This window comes from Microcaecilia unicolor, chromosome 8 (genome assembly GCF_901765095.1).
Source record: "Microcaecilia unicolor chromosome 8, aMicUni1.1, whole genome shotgun sequence".
Lineage (NCBI taxonomy): Eukaryota > Metazoa > Chordata > Amphibia > Gymnophiona > Siphonopidae > Microcaecilia > Microcaecilia unicolor.
Genome location: NC_044038.1, coordinates 158,962,338 through 158,979,404, shown reverse-complemented (window position 1 = coordinate 158,979,404; position 17,067 = coordinate 158,962,338). Strand labels below are relative to the sequence as shown.

Here is a 17,067-nt window from a genome sequence, read left to right as displayed (position 1 = left end):
AAGAGCTCAGGCTCTACACACCAGTTCTGCCTTGTCATAGGTTCTGTGACTGGTTTCAGGGGGCTTGGCTATTGTGGGGTGGATCCCTCAGTGATCTCCCCACCCTTGAAGGGTGGCCTAGCATTTGAGTACCGGCACCTTTTTTGCTAGAAAAGATGCACTGCTCATAATGCTATAGCCCACAAGAGGCCATTTCCGATTGAGCTCAAATTTCATAGACTATGGGCCGAAGAATGTAAATATTCAGGAATACCTTGTGAGTAAAATTACTGGATTACAACAGTTTTGGTTTAAAGGACAACATTTATGTTTCCTAGGCAGAGAAATCCCTATGTCCAAACAGCCATCAGTGTTTTCCTCACTGGACACAATTTTAAATGAAAAAAAAAAAAAAAAAGAACGAAAAAGATACAGCTTCCAAACTGTACTTCTATTGTATATACTGTAGAAACATCAATCCACTTGCCCCCCCCCCCCCCCGCAAACCTCCCCTTCCCCCAACCATCTACAGAATGGGAAGGGTGTGACACATGCCCAACAACAGAAGGAACAGTTCAGAGCCAAGATACTAGCAGACTATGGCACCCTTTTACTAAAGTTTAGAACGCATGCTAACGGAATTAGGACACACACTAAATGCCAAGATGATAAAATGGGTTTCTGAATGTTTAGCATGCTCCAACTCTGTTAACGCACACTAAGCTCTTTTTTAAAAGGGCCCCTATATTTCCAAACTAGCCTCTAGCCAGAAAGGTAGCATCTCGTGTGCCAGGGTTTCATTTTCCGCAGAGATACTAGTTACCTTTTGAAAAGAATGAGTGATATCAGTTCACACCAACCACTAGCTGTGAAAATTGCTAAGTGGTTTATTTTAGCAAAGGAACTCCTATGATTTGGGATTTGATTTCACCACACTCCAGTGCTGCCCAGTGGCCAAATAGTATAACTGACTGAGATAGGATTCTGTCCTGCCAAAAGGACAAAATATAAAGGGTTGGTCAAGATATGGTAAAACCAGCAGATTAGCTGACTCTAAGAGGATTTTCACAGTGTAGACCTTTGGTTGCATCAGGATGCATCCCAGGAAATCAGGGACGTAGATTTCAGTTTCAAAATGTTCCAGTGTATTAGGTATTTCACAAGTACACATGCTTTATGCCATCATTCAACACTGCTTAAATATATTTTTAGACATGTAAGTGACTGATCTTCAAACACAATGTATACAGATACTTTATGTTTGAGAATCAGGTGTTTTTCTGCAGTTAGGTGCAGTATTGAAAATTGACCAGAAAATGCTAATGATGGACTATGAGTGATGTGACATTCAGTTATTTCACTTTCTGTTCCTGCAAACTTGGTCAATTATATCAGGCTGGGGGGAACTTAAGGAGCCAATTAGAAACTCAAAACTCATTAATGCCGCCAAAAACCACAATTGATGAAATTATAATTGACCTTTCTTTCTAAGTTAGTCTTCAAAAAAAGAACCCTGCAGGACCACAGCATAAGGATTACAGTAGACATATTGATACTGAAACAACTAACATTGGTCTGGCAGAGGACAGGTTTGAATAGTCTCAGTTTTGATTTTCAATGCAGAGGTTTTAAGCGCTGCATTTGATACTATTTAAATTGACTTGCATTCAAGACCTGAGATGATTCAGTGCCAAGGGGACAAGTCTCAGAAGCAATTTATGTGTGAAAGTTGCCTAGCCAAAACTTTGCACACAGATCACCACCACATGCACTGTTAATTGTAGGAGGTGGAATTCTCAGGGGCAGATTCAACTGGGGGGAAAAAAATAAAATAGCCATACATAAACATGCTTAGATTTTGGGAATGCAATTTTACATAAAGTGTTCGCAGTCAACAACTGTCCTCTTAGACTCACCCGCTCTCTCTCCTCAACATAGAGCTGTCAGTAGTAAATCCACCAGAAGATCAAAAGATGTGCATATGTGCAAAACAAATTAGACAGGAGGAGCTGAGACTGTTTCAGACACAGAGTGACCGAGAGCCATACTTGACTGATCGGATAAAGAAGGAATTATATATATATATATATATATATATATATATATATATATATATATATATATATATATATATATATATATATATATATATATATATATATAAAATCTTTCAGGGTCATTTCAGAAATAGGTGCCCAGTGCGGAGTGTCAGAACATAAAAAAACCCATAGAAAAACTACCCTTTTCGATTTATCCTCCCCTCAGCATCCCCTCCCTGAAAAAGCTAGAATGTGGCATTACTGAGCCTGGTAAGTTAAACCAAAGGCACCTAGAATAAAGGCAAACCTTTGAATGCCTGAAGGTGGCTAGTCAATGTACATTAAGGATTTGCCAATGCACTTCTTCTAAGAAGTGCATGCATCAGGACACACTCATGATAGGGGTGGTCATTATTGGATTCTAGGATCTGGCCCCCTGTTTGAGTGCTCAGGAAAACAGAACATAAGGCTGGTACCACTCTCCAGTCCCACTTCCATCTGTTATGCGGAGTACCCTGTATATTGTGACAAGGATCACAATAAGATTAGAAAAGGGTTAAAAATTGTTCATCCAGCTTGTTTAATTAGATGAGAAATGTTTTAAATACAAGTTGACAATGGGCCATAAAACATTTCTGCTTAACCAAAGTAAGATGCTTCATCACCTGAAGCTGCAATGTAACCCAGTGGGCATCAGGGGTGTAGCCAGACTTCAGCAGGAGGGGGGTCCAGAGCCCGAGGTGAGGGGGTACATTTTAGCCACCCCCCTCCCGGCGCCACGACCACCGCTTTTTTGACCCTCCCCCGGTGCCCCTCCCCTTCCCACCACTGTCAGGTACCTGTGCTGGCGGGGGTCCCCAACCCTGCCAGCCGAAGTCCTCTCCAGCGCCGGTTCCTATGTGCAGGGCAACTCACACAGAAACAGAATCCTTCTACATCAGCTGCAGCAGCAACGCACCAGCCCGGAGACCAGCGCTGAAGAGGACTTCGGCTGGCGGGGGCTGGGGACCCCCGCCAGCACAGGTACCTGACGGCGGGGGAAGGGTCGAAAGGGTCAGCAGCGGCAGGGGGACCAGGGACAAATCTGGGGGGGGGGGCCCGTGGCCCACGTAGTTTAAGCCCCTGGTGGGCATTATGCCACTTACTGACTAGGACCACCTGATGGCTACAGGTTAAGCCAAACCAGGATATAATCTGCATACACTGCATAGCAAAATTTCAACCAAGAATCACTAAATACGTGGTTTGAGCACCTGTTAGGGCATCTTTGGATGAGGTCAGCCACCATATTTTTATTCCTAGTTTTTCTTATTTTTAAAATAGTTATAAAATAGTTCAGAATGTCTGTTTGATCTTGCAATATATGGTGCATCAATGCTAGTTTTAAAAAAATTGTTTTACTCATTGCTATTGAGCATCTCTCTTTCTCTCCCATTTTGATCAGAGAGTTTAACCGTTTATTCCATACTTGAAATATTGCCTTTCTGTAAATACAGTCCTAGCAGTTTACTCATACTGTTTATTTTGCAAATACTGGACAATTGCTCACTCTTGTCAGGAAACATACTAATCTGCCACTGGAAACTTCAGTGATTTATTCCAACCTAAAAATGGGTCTCTGTAGCCAGGCTTAAGATACATTGAATAGAGAAGACAAACCACATTTCATTTCACTGAATTTTCTTCAACAAAACTGAAGGTCCACTTTTTTTTTTTTCTTTTTGCCTTGACTTGCCCTGCCCAAAATTCCTCTGTCTCAAGTCTGATAAAACACTGCCAAAGAACTTGGATCTGGATTTGGTATTGTTGATAGGATTACTTGCTTTTCCAAATCTGAGCTCAGATGAGTTATATACAGTATTGCTCTGCCCAACAGAACTTACAATCTAAGTTTTGTACATGAGGCAACGGAGGATGAAGTGACTTGTTCAAGGTCATAAGAAGAACCGGGGGAGAAATAGGATTTTAACCCTGGCTTCTCTGGTTCTTAGCCTGCTACTCTAACCACCAAGTCACTGCTCCACTATGTTGTGTGGGAAAGTAATTTAAGGCCATCTTTTATGAGATTTTACAGCAGCTAGTGAGGGCACCAACTAGGAATGGCAGAATCCGGCTTCTTTATTCGGAGAAATACAGTAATGAACGTAAAAAAAAAAAAAGACAAAGGTGAAATCAAGAACGCAGTGGTTAGTCATTCAGCCATTGGTACTATTGCTACCCTCATTAATCCTGTTAATTCAGTGCTAGGCCATCACAGAGCTGCCAACGTCAATCCATCAGGACTTCCACCCCTCCAGTTCCCCATGCAGACTATGCCTATAACGAGATTCCCCTGTGCTTTGTGACAACTGAATGACCCAAGGTAGAACTGTCTGTGAGAAAAACCCACTAGCACTTCACAAGCACAACACAAAATCCATTCCTTTCTCTGATGGCCCAAATCAGATTTCCAAATCCAGGTCTCTTAATGCATTAACCCACTACATCACATTAGATCTGAAGACAGTGGCAGTGAAAGGATCTTTTAATGCTCTACTTAGCACCACACAGTGGGCAGATTATTTAAACCGTTCTTTTAAACAGGCCATTGGTAACTGAAGTGCTGTGCAACCAAAATTAAAGCATACAAGCTTCCCTTGAAACAGTGAACCCGAAAGAAGGCAAAATAAAGATACAGGGCATGGAATCATATTTACCCAAAAAGGAAGATGTGGCCGCCTCAGTATTATTTGCAGATTTTTAAAAGTAGTCTAAGGCTGCCAGTAATTCTTCTGCAATAACAAAGAGAGCAGACTTAGGACTGGGTGAGTGGGCTTAACAGAAAGATGCTTTGGGAGGAAACCACACAGCGAGGGCACAGGATAAGGTGAAGAACAGAAAGAAGCTCCTTAGTAACACCTTCCTATCAAAACATTTGATTTTCTTCCAGGAGAAACTGAAGCACCATTAAAGCTTCTAGTTCTTTTAATACATATATTTTATTGGCAAGTATTTCAGCTGCAACACTGTATAACTGATGCCCTCCGATGCACCCAGACCCACTAGTGAAAGCAGATGATGTATGATGAACGCACAGTGCAAAAACGGGATTTATTATACAGTTTCATTTAGTGCCCGCCAAATATATTAACACGACTATGAGGCCAAGTGATCAGAAATAAATCGGACTGACATCCTACATGCACGCACAAGGGCAGCAAGAGTGGCAAAATACCAAGGGAACAGTCAGCGTCTGTCCCCAGTTGCAGCTGAGAATCCTTCCAGAGGCACAAAAATGCAAAAGCTGCAAGCCTCCATTGCTGTCTAGTCCTGCCCTCTCATCACTGCTTTACACTAGCGGAAGCAGATGGTGCACAATGCATGCCCAGTGCAAAAGAAAACACTATTTATAAGAGCCTCGAGGGAGGCCTTGACCATAATAACCACCTCAGGAAAAGCTTATACTCTTCCTGGGGAGCCAGAATTATTCTCATCATAAAAATGAGGTATGTCAATTTGTCCTGAAAGCTGCAAGAAATAAAGCCTAGCTCATGATGGCTTCTTCCAGATGACTGCTTTCTCAGCCATGAACCAATGGGAAATCTAAGCACACACACACATATACATGCATATGTTACACACTCAGCTGGAAGATGAATACGTATCGCTTGGTGTCTTATTTTTTCCCCCCCACTAAAGAGACGAGACTCTGGGGTCCATCCATGTCCTCTTTTGACCTGAGTAACCAATGAAACAATGGGGGCTTTGGAAAAACTGAGGGGCAATGTTCTGACCACCACGCTAATGCCATCATGGCTATGGCTCTTAATAGCTGCAAAAGAAAGCTGGGGGGGAGGGGAGGGGGTGAAAAGTCCCTATCCAGGGACCATGCTGATCACTATTCTTGGGGACTGGGCAGGAATTGGTTTTCAATAGGCTGCAGAATTTCTTAGAGGCTCAGCCTACCTCCCCTCCCCAGACAGAGCTCCGAGATAATCAGAAGGAAACTGCTCTTCTCTTGCCCTAACCAACTACATGCATGGTATTCCTAACAGAGCCGAGACATATACATTGCATATACATATACAAGGACTACTGGTGGGAACACACATGGAATCAACAGATAGTTAGTCAGCATGATTATATCAAGTATTGTTGCAAAGGTTTACACAGGGGAGAAAGAACTGTGCCGTTCAGAGTCAAGACACAGAGCTACTAGACAAGAAGCAAACTCTTGTATATATGTTGCTCTACGCCCCATCAGACTCTGGACTAGCAGCAGCTTTTGCCATTTCGGTGAGAAGCATCTGTACTGCATCTGGGACCAGCTGAACTCTTTACTTGAAAGACCAGGCCAGAGCTGAGCACTGGCTTCTACCAGTGGAGGGCTACCATCACCACTGTACTTCCGGGACATCCTCAGGCCATGCCGCTGTGCCCTTTCCCTGTACTCTGCTTGGCACTTTTTTCCCTTAGTTTACAAACTAAGTCCTTCTTGACCAGAAAGGTCTTCACCAGTTGAGGTTACAGCTTTCCTTGTGTATTATTTACAATGTAGTATAACAGTCCTTACAGGGTTAATCGCTAAGAATCCCATTTGTCCTCTGAGGACCAGTTTCTCTCCCTTTCTTCACTCCAGCTGCTTACTGCTCTCCGATTTCTGTTCCAGTCGCCCCTTGTTGCTCTTCACCATGTAAATAAAGCACGTGAGGGTCTCCTTCTCATTCACCTGGATGTTTCGGAAGTGACGGCTGACAGTCTAAATGGAAAAAGAAAAATATAAACCAGACATTCTTAGAATAAAAGAATGTTTTCTGATAAAGAGAGCAGGGGAGCTCAGGTAAAGGGAAAACAGAATCCATAATCTGATAACACTTAGGCATAATTCAAAGACGAGAAATACAGAACTCTTGCAAAGTAGAGGAGTGGCCTAGTAGTTAGGGTGGTGGACTTTGGTCCTGAGGAACTGAGTTCGATTCCCGGCACAGGCAGCTCCTTGTGACTCTGGGCAAGTCACTTAACCTTCCATTGCCTGCCATGAGTGGGAAAGCGCGGGGTACAAATGTAACAAAAAAACAAAAACAAAAAACAGCACAGACAATAACTAGCAGCATCATAAGTGATAACACTGCACAGTGCCACTTCAGGGCAAAAATAAAGCAGTTACTCTCCTGTAACAGGTGCTCTCCGAGGACAATAGGACATATTACCGGTGACATCATCCATCTGTGGTAATATGGATGTTCTGCTTGCCCTTGGAGAATGGACGTTAAGAATGTAACATGCAACAAAACAAGTACACAGACCATTATTAAATGGACTTGGGGAAAATCCACTATTTCTGGGATAAGCAGTATAAAATGTTTTGTACTTTTTTGGGATCTTGCCAGGTATTTTTGACCTGGATTGGCCACTGTTGGAAACAGGATGTTGGGCTTGATGGACCGTTGGTCCTTCCCAGTATGGCAATACTTATGTACACACACATGGAAGCAGGAGTCACATTCTATAGCTGACCCTGTCACAGATGTATGGTCTTGATGTAACTGAACAAAGCAGACCTCTGCAGGCTGTGCTCAGTTCGTTCCCCCCCCCCCACCCCTTTTACCTCTGCAAGCTGTGCTTTGTTGAGGCCAGGCCGAGTCTGCAGCTTGTAATGCCTTTTGTAACGTCTGAGCGTGTTCACCTGCAGCTGGAACAAGTCAACCTGAAGCAAGAAGTGGATGGTAAGAAAGGGCAGAAAGGGTTTAAACCAGAAAAAAAAAAGCAGTGCCTATACCAGTTTCTCCCTGTGACTCAAATACAGCTTATTTACAAGCTGGGCAAATCTTTCCAATGGAATTCATTTACTTATCAATGGATACCTGAAATTAAAATCTTCTCTACAGCAAGCGCCTCACTTGTTCCTGACTAGAGTAACACATTATATCCAGAACAAATCATTTCTCAGAGTGAGGTGTTCTTTCCAAGAGTCTCCCGGAGCATACTGCCAAGTTCTAGAAAGGATACATTAAAAGGACCTTAAGGAAAGAGCCATATGTGTGAAGTTAAAACTTTCGCGTGCTAGGGTTTAAAATTCAATGACGTGCAGATATAATTACAGAGCACAATGAAACAAATCAGACACGAAACCACTCTTATCTGAACTAGCCTTCAGCCCGTGTAAACAGGCTAGTTTTGGAATGGGGGGGGGGGGTTCCGAGCCCCCCACCAAGGTCGCCGCTGCTCCGCCCCCCCCCCCCAGCCCGAGCTGTTATTGAACTTACATTGCACCACACAGACGCAGCAGGCACATCAGCAAAGCTGCCATCGGGACGGCTTTCCTTCTCTGCCTGTGTCCCGCCCTCGTGTGACGTAACGCGGCGAGGGCGGGACACAGGCAGAGAAGGAAGCCCGTCCCGATGGCAGCTTTGCTGATGTGCCTGCTGCGTCTGCGTGGTGCGATGTAAGTTCAATAAGAAAGACAGTGCTCGGGCTGGGTGGAGGGGCGGCGGTGACTCCGGGTGGGGGGAGCGGTAGCAGTGACCTCGGGGGGGGGGGGGGGGGGGGGGCAGGGGGAGGGCGGAGTGGTTGCGAGTACGTCTGCGGCATGCGCAGTAGAGACTTCCCGCTCTGTCCCGCCCCCCTCATCACGTATTGATGCAGGGGTGGGGCAGAGAGGGAAGTCTCTACTGCGCATTTGCGAGTGAGTACGACACTCGCCTTTTATATGTTTGATTGGGACAGGAACAGTCAGTGGTTCCCACCCAAACTTCCAAGTAACATCCAGTCAAATCTGATTTTTGGGATATCCATTTTGAACAGGAATGAGACACATATAGGAGGCTGGGAGCCACTTAATTTGTACATATCTCAAACCAGTCTCACTAATGATCTTGCTTTGGGGAAGTGGCAAGGTTTAATCTGTCACACAGGTGATGTTTGCTACCTCTGGAACATCTGTCTCATGTTCAGGAGAATCACCCCCATCGTCACTGGTCTTTCTCTTCCGTTTGTTCCGAACGCTCTGGATGAAGTTTTTGTGAAAGTCACAGATGTACAGATGTCTCACCTGCACGGAAAACAGGAGGGAACAGTGGTGAAAAGAAGAACTGGAAGGGAGGAGGGGAGGTTCCACAGCACAGCTGGTTGAAACATATCTTTAAGTAATCGCTATAAAACTTTTTTTTTTTGCCTATAAGCCGTACAGAAATGGGAGAAATATCAGAAAAACATGTTTGCTATAACCATCTTCTCAGAAGTAGCCCCCATGCTCTGGAATTTACTCCCAGAGGGGCTGCGTATAACTTGAGACAACCTCTACTTCAGGAAGCAGGTGACAGCCTGGCTCTTCTCCCAAGCCTTTAATACATAGGGTGACTGACTATACACTCATTCTGCATCTGGATTAGCTTACTACACCCACTGTAACTTAGATCGGTTCCTTATATCTTGATTAACTATACAAAGAACTTGCCTTTGGTTTATCCACCCATTTATTTATCCCAACTGACTCTGTACCATGCATCGTCTCCATGTATATATCTGCATTTGGCCCCTCAGACGTATGGTAAACTGTATTGTAGAAAAGCATTAGTATCATAGCAATGTAATTTGAATGTTCTAATTGTGTGCTTACTAGATAATACAGTGTAAGCATAATAGCGATGGAGTATCTCTCTGTTATTTGAATTTCAGTGCTGTTAAATGTGTATATTTTTAATCCCGTTTCATGGTAGTCCCATTATGTCTCAATTTGCAGCTTTCAAGTTTTCCTCTTTCATTATCCTGTTACTTAGCTGGACTCTAGTATTACAATATTGAAAATGCAATCATATCATGCTTTTGTGGTTATGTTCCACTAATAAGTTAACGATTAACTGGCTTTCTTATAAGGATTATATAACCTTTGGATGCATGATTAGGAACAAAAAAACACACTTATTTATGCAATATCACAACTCCTCATGCACAGCCACATAATATCCTTTTAAGGTTGGATAGTGTTCACAATGAGCTCCTTTTAGTATCAATCAGATAGAAGAGATAAGAGTTTTCAGTTTTGGTAAAGTATAAGTCATCACAAGAACAAAATATAAGAAAACCAATGGACTGCATTAGGGGCTTATAGCCCATTTGGTTATATCTCAACAAATGAGAGATCTGCATGAAACAAATATTTACTTTTATTATTTTGACTTATAAAACCACTTGTCCCTGAAACATGTTCAAAACAGAATAATCCATTTGTGTATCTAAAATGTAAGCTTCTACAGCACAGATGAGATGAAGATGTGATTCCATGTCCCCAATGAACAGAGAGTTAGTTAGTTAGTTAGTTAATTTATTTCATTTATATCCCACATTATCCCAAAAGATCAGGTTCAATGTCACTAATAACTTATTGTTGAATTTTACTTCCATTTCACTTCCCAAGGCAGATTACAACAACCCTCCATTGCCCCACGTAAGCCACATTGAGCCTGCCATGAGTGGGAAAGCGCGGGGTACAAATGTAACAAAAAAAATAAATAAATAAAATGTCTATATCTATACTTGTTCATTTTACTATTGTTATGCTGTGAACAAAATTGTAAGTCTGACGTTAAACTGTACCTACTGTATATCACCTTGGGTGAATCTCTTCATAAAGGCGGTTAATAAATCATCTCACTTGTAGGATCCAGAGATCTATTTGGGTTTTACATTTCAGCACTTATTCTTAGAACGTCCCATTTCAGTGCCCATCAATTATATTAACATGACTATGAGGCAAGTGATCGGAGAATCTGACTGAGTACCTATACGCAATCGTAAGGGCAGCAAGTGTGGAAAGATTTGCAGAATAACAAGGGAATAGTCAGTGTCTGTTCCCAGTTGCAGCCGAGAATCCTTCCAGAGGCTCAAAAATGCAAAAGCGGCAAGTCTCCATTGCTGGTCTGTCTTCCAGAAGTGAACAAAATGTCTCAAAGGAGGAACAGGAGAGGAGTTCTAGAACCAGAGGACAGTAGAAAGTTGTGGACAAGACATTTGTACAACAGCTCTTTCTATCCCAATGCAAAGGAATAAACATCTTCTCAAGCTAGGTGAATTTTTAACACACAAGAAGAGGCAAGGGACAAACAGTGAAGAGTAGTCTAGTGGTTAGTGCAGTGGATTCTGATCGGGCAACTGGGTTCGATTCCCTCTGCAGCTCCTTGTGACTCTGGGCAAGTCACTTAACCCTCCACTGCCCCAGGTACAAATAAGTACCTGTATATAATATGTAAACCGCTTTGAATGTAGTTGCAAAAACCACAGAAAGGCGGCATATCAAAGTCCCTTTCCCTAAAAATTCTCAGGCTCCTTGTGATTTTAAACAATAAGGGTCCTTTTACAATACTGTGGTAAAATTGGCTTTCGTGCGTGAGAAAGACCTGTGTAAGGGCGTGTTAATACCATTTCTTTACAGTGGCCATAAAAAAAAAAACCCAATTCTGTATTTATTTCATTAATGGCCATGTACTAATATTTACCAACAGTGGCAAACAGACTCCATCACTGAGAAACACCACAATACTGTCAAATGAGCCTTACTCTCTATACTACTCCAGTAGTCATTTTCGTTTATCTATAGATGTAAATTTTATTTATTAAAGGAGGAAAAGGACTTCAGATACTTGTTTATTTGTTGCAAATTACTTGCAAACTTGATGAAACATCACTAGCCCAACTAAACCTTCACTTCCCTTTAATTTTGTGAACCGGCTTAAAGCAGCTGATGAACTGGTACCTCCTGAAGAAGTCATTAAAGGTGAAATGGAGTGGCCCCATTGAGTGAAGATGGCAGGTTCACAGTGAAGAAAGCCAGTTTAAAAGTCAAGTTGTTTGCCATCTGAAAATATTCTTAAATCTGTATTACTGCACATTTGAAAAATTAGTCGTATTATTGCCGGAAGAATACTTGAAGTCATTTTTAGAAAACGTCAATTTAAAATGACTAAAAAATGTTGGAGAACTCTGTCTGGAGAAGGAATCTCTCCTGAAGAAGTGTTTAGAAAGTATTAAAAGTCCCATTACAATCTTTGCCTCCAGTATCCAAGATTTTTTTTTTAATTTCCCATCCTTTAAAAAGAAAGAAGGTGAAGGTGGTGTGGACTCTTTATCGCCCATTTCTCAGGACAGTTTGGACTTAAGTGCTTTTTTGGAATCATCAAAAGAACGGGTAGCTATTAAGTTTACACTTTTAGTTACAATGACTTTAGATTATGATAGAGACTGGCTCCTAAACTTGTATTTCAAGTATCGTCTTTTTATTATTATTATTATTTTTTAAGTCCAAGAATTTTATTGGTTTTAGAAAAAGACAAAAAATTTATCAATAACATCAACTGTAACACAGAACTCAGAGAGGGGAAAAAAATTAAACAAGATACCTAAAATGATAAGATTTCAGATAATTATCCACATGAGACCAAGTTTTAGCAGTAAAACATGTCTCACCTGTTTGGTCTGCAACAGAGGTTTCAAATGTATGAATCTGTAAAATTGAATGCCACCAAAAAGTAGGATTGAGATGAGAATTATCTTTCTAATGCATAAGAACCAGTTTTAGCGCAGCAACCACTAAAATGTTCAGTAATTTTTTTGGGGAAACATCCAATCGATCTTGGAATAGCACAGAACCTAACATAATAATTGAAGGAGTAATTGGACCCTGTACAGGAAGAATGTTTGAAATAAAAGACCACATCTGACACCAAAATTCATAAGTATCATCTTTCAACTTTTTGCTCCTCGAAGGTGCGTTTCCTGACGTTTCTAAAAGCTAACTTTAATGCAAATGGTTGGATATGGCCACAGTATTTGAAATAAATGATATTTAATCACCTGAATTGGCCAGATATGATGAGGCTATTATCACTTGCATTATTGGAGGAAAAAGCCTCTGTATTCCCGATTCAGAACATGTTTCAGTCTGTTAAAAGTGAAACCATACTGCAACTACGGCACTAAGATAAGTGTTTGTACTTTTGACATAGTCATTAAAGTTATATCTGTATATGACATTAACGGAGGTTTTTTTAGCCAATGATGATTCCATCCTGTTTTAACAGACTGAAACATGTTCTGAATTGGGAATACAGAGGCTTTTTCCTCCAATAGCGCAAGTGATAATAGCCTCATCATATCTGGCCAATTCAGGTGATTAAATATCATTTGTTTCTAAAAGCAACACAAAAACATAGGAGACAACCCTGCTAATGCATCCCAGAAATAATAATTCTTGAAATTTCCATGCAAATGTATTGTGAAATATTAAAATATCAATCTCAAACATATTTGTTGATCCATCTCAGCCCCCTTAAATGACCACACAGACTACTTAACTGTATTTGTACCAGCTACTTCACTAAGACTTTTTTTTTTTTTTATCTGACCTTTAATGGCTTATTTCCTTGAGTGATTTAATTGTTTCAACTATCTCTGGCTCCCTCTACTTATAGTGGACTTATTTTTGGTATTAAGTAATTTACTTCTATTTGTATTTTATTTGTTCCTTTGGGTGAAATGTATTTTTATGCTTGTCTAAATTTCTGTACTAGTTTTTGCTTGGATTTAACTTTAAAAAAATGTTAAGAATTATTTGCGAAGGAATGAAGAACAAAACAGATCACCACTAAACAAGTGGACAAGTCTGATAGCTTCCCCAAACCTTTAACACTGGACATGAGCTTTACAAAATCGATCTGTACTTGTGACCCCTAACTGGCCACTGTCAGAAACAGGATGCTGGTTTGACTCAGCATAGCTTATGCCTCAATGCAGCAACAACAGCTACCATTCCATCCTTTAGCAACTGCCAGATGACACCAGTTCTGCCAATGTGCTCATAACTAGTTAGAAAAATACATGAGTCACAGATCCACATATAGTTTACAGAATGAGAAAAAACAAAACAAAGGTTAAGAGTTGAATACCACCAGATGTTGATTACTAACTTGATCCCAGATCCCTGTAAAATAGGCCTTTATTAATAGCTTTTTACTAACCCCATAGAAATGTACTGATACCACACCATACAAAGAAGGTAAAGTCTTAAAGGGATGGCACTAATTGCTGTATAGTCCTGCAGCAATAATATAGAGCATAAATTGTTATGATCTTTTGAGACTGGGAAACTGTCATAGTAGCATCAGCCATCACCAATTCACAGAGTTAGAGATGTGTTTCAAACAGTTCCCATTACCCCAGGTAGAAAATAACTGTCTATAATGTAAACCACTTTGACTGTAAGCGCAGAAAGGTAGCATATCAAATCCCATCCCCTTTCCATGTGAGAAGCAGCCTAATGGTTGATGCAGTGACCCCAGAACCAGGTTCAATTCCCACTGTAGCTCTTCCAAAAGAGCACCTAACAATACTGTTCCTGTAACAAAAACAAAAAACAGAGAATGAAAATGTTAACTACACAGAAAAGAATAGGAAATTAAGGGAGTCTTTTACTAAATCTTTGCTCGTGTTATCTGCAGCAGGACCCCTTTTATTTCTACCGGTCCTGCTGCAGATAACTCGAACTAAGCTTTAGTAAAAGACCCCCTAACATTTTTTAGCTGCACCCTATTATCAGCAGCAATACTAAGCGAATACCAAGCCATCTTCAAGCTCGCATTATTGTTTATTTGAATAGTTGATACACTGCTCCCCTTAGCGGTGTGCAGAAGAGCAAAAAAACAAAAAGGAAGTAGAAAACAGTGCATGTGCTGTGAATTGAGGGAACTGCAGACAACCAGACTCTTTACAAAAACAGGAGCAGAGAAAGAAAGACCAGTTTTAGCCCATCCAGCCTGCACGGCTGGCTTGCGCTTTGCATGTCTAGCGCACTGTCGGGCCACCATGGAGTTCCTTCCTCCTGGCCACCCCCTCCCCGCACTCACGCTCTTGTCGATGTCCAGCTTCAGCTTCTTCTGCGAGATGCTCTTCTGGATGCGTTTGCTGAAGGACGCGTTGCCGGCCGGCCGCACGCAGCGCTCCGCATCGTCGATCAAGCAGCAGCTCTGGCCGAAGAAGGGCGCAGACTGGGCCGGCGGGGCTACGACGGCGACGGCGGCGGCAGCGACGGAGGCAGCAGCGGGCGGTCCGTCCCGGCTGTCTTCTTCCGTGCTGAACCCGTTCATGTCTCTCTTCCCGCCGCCTCCCAGCCTTGCCGAAGAGTTCGGGTCCGCTCTTTAAACGGGGCGCACCGACCGTACAGCTGGGCTTTGATCGCGGCTACTGCAGCGGCGGCCGGTTCTCTCTACACTCACTTCTCGCTTCTACTACAGTCAGCGAGTCCTCCTCCCGCGGTCACCGGGTAAGGGGGCGGGGCGAAGACAGCCCTGTCTCTACGCACGCGCAGTTGCGCACTAACGCTGAAACGTTACAGGTTTTTGCCCGGGAGAAAGACCGCTGCTGCAAGCCGACAGCCGCTTCCGGTTCGCAGTAACCCCACGCTGCCAAGGAGGTTTAATAACAGGAGCCGGCCTGATCCGATCTGGCCCATTACCTGGGCTGAAGGCAGTGGGCGGAGATTGCCGCCATATCTGTCAGAACAAAACAATAGCAAACTTGTGAACTTTTATTTAAAGCTCCTTGGTTTTGCATTCTTTGTTAGGAGGGGATTAGGGGCCAGGGATGTAAGGGGAGTTTTCGAGAGATCTGTGAAAAGGGGGGGGGGGAGGGGGGGGGGTTATAGTCAAAATTTGTTCAGTGCTCCACACAGCTTGGTTTGTTGCCTTTATTTTTTTTCTTATGATAAAAAATAAACTACATAAAAAGAAAAAAAATAACGACATATAGCGCAGCACTGAAATCCACAATACAGCATTACAAATAACAAAGCGAGCACTGACAAATACGTTTTGAATATAACCTTCCCCGCCTTCACAGACCTCTTGAAAACCTGCCCAACTCGCCTTACATTCCCCGCCCTCAATCCCCAATTAACAGAGAGAATGCAAAAGCTAGGAGATTTAATAAAACCTCACAAGTTTGCTATTGTTTTCAATAACGATTGCAATTGTTTTGCTCTGGCCAATATGATATTTTTTTTTTTTTTGGGGGGGGGGGGGGGGGGTTTACAGATCCGCTTCAACTTTTTAACGTCATGCGGATTTTTGTTATTTAAGCTCATAGCACGGTGCTCAGGCGCTTGGGAGAAGGGGAACCGTTGCGAGAGTGAGACCTCCAGTGGAGGCACTAAGTAAGGCTCAGAGGTGTCGGTGCTAAGAGAGTTCAAGGTGTAGTGACTCTCTCTGCATATATATATTGTTCACAATTAATGGGCCCAGCTCTGTTAGTTGAGGAAGATGGTACACTGTCAATGTGGGGGGCAGCCTAACGACCTGAGAACCACTCGAGCTAAGCTTTAGTATAAGATCCCCTTAACCCTCCATTACCTCAGGTGCAAATTTAAGTGAATGGGCTGTGTCTGCAGTAGCACACTGCTGCCACTAGCAGTTTAGGAAACGGGGCTTTGAGTATGCGCCCTCCAGGGAAAGAAAATACTTATGCCCCTGTTTACTAAGCCACACACTAAGGCAGACATAGACCATTCACTTTGAAGGATAGCTGGCTATGTGCTGACTTTGAACCCATTGATATTATATACACTTTTTAATTTTAAAATCGATGTTTATATTGCACGCACCTGCACATTTACATCAATTTCTCCTGTATTTTAGAATAGGTGACATTGGCAGATTCTTTTCTAAAATACCAGTGAAACTGGAGATGCACCAACTTGCAAATCCCAATTCCTACTTCTATTACTTGTCTAAAACGGAGCTATACGTTTCTAATCCAAATCCAATATAAAGCCCTTTTCAAACTTTTTGTTTTTAAATCTGTATATGTTATTTTTTTTTTATTCATCATAATGAATTCCTGGAAATTGATAGATATAATGCAATACTAGGTACTAAGACTGCTTTGATTCTCTAATTTCACTTACTTTCCAAAGGGGAAACATGAGAGTCTAAATTTTTGTTGGTAAATTGTGACACAATAGGGAACAAAATAAAACACACCAGTTTAACATCTGTACATATTCAGAAAACACTTAAAAATTTAT

General features: G+C 42.1%; 1 protein-coding gene across 1 annotated transcript; it reads right to left on the bottom strand.

The window, feature by feature from the left end:
* Positions 1-3,723: 3,723 nt before the first annotated feature.
* On the bottom strand, positions 3,724-15,339 carry SAP30L (SAP30 like). The gene is made up of 4 exons (XM_030211620.1): positions 14,894-15,339; positions 8,926-9,048; positions 7,606-7,704; positions 3,724-6,756 (listed from the first exon to the last, which is right to left on the bottom strand). The coding sequence occupies exons 1-4, from the start codon at positions 15,131-15,133 to the stop codon at positions 6,628-6,630; spliced, it is 591 nt and encodes a 196-aa protein (XP_030067480.1). The 5' UTR covers positions 15,134-15,339; the 3' UTR covers positions 3,724-6,627.
* Between the last annotated feature and the right edge of the window lie 1,728 nt (positions 15,340-17,067).

Excerpts from the sequence above, each read along its gene's own strand:
- SAP30L (XM_030211620.1), bottom strand. The coding sequence starts at position 15,133 with ATGAACGGGTTCAGCACGGAAGAAGACAGCCGGGACGGACCGCCCGCT. Across the intron at positions 9,049-14,893 it reads AGCTGGACATCGACAAGAGC|GTGAGACATCTGTACATCTG; the intron begins GTGAGTGCGGGG and ends TTTTCCGTGCAG. Across the intron at positions 6,757-7,605 it reads ACAAAGCACAGCTTGCAGAG|ACTGTCAGCCGTCACTTCCG; the intron begins GTAAAAGGGGTG and ends TTTTCCATTTAG.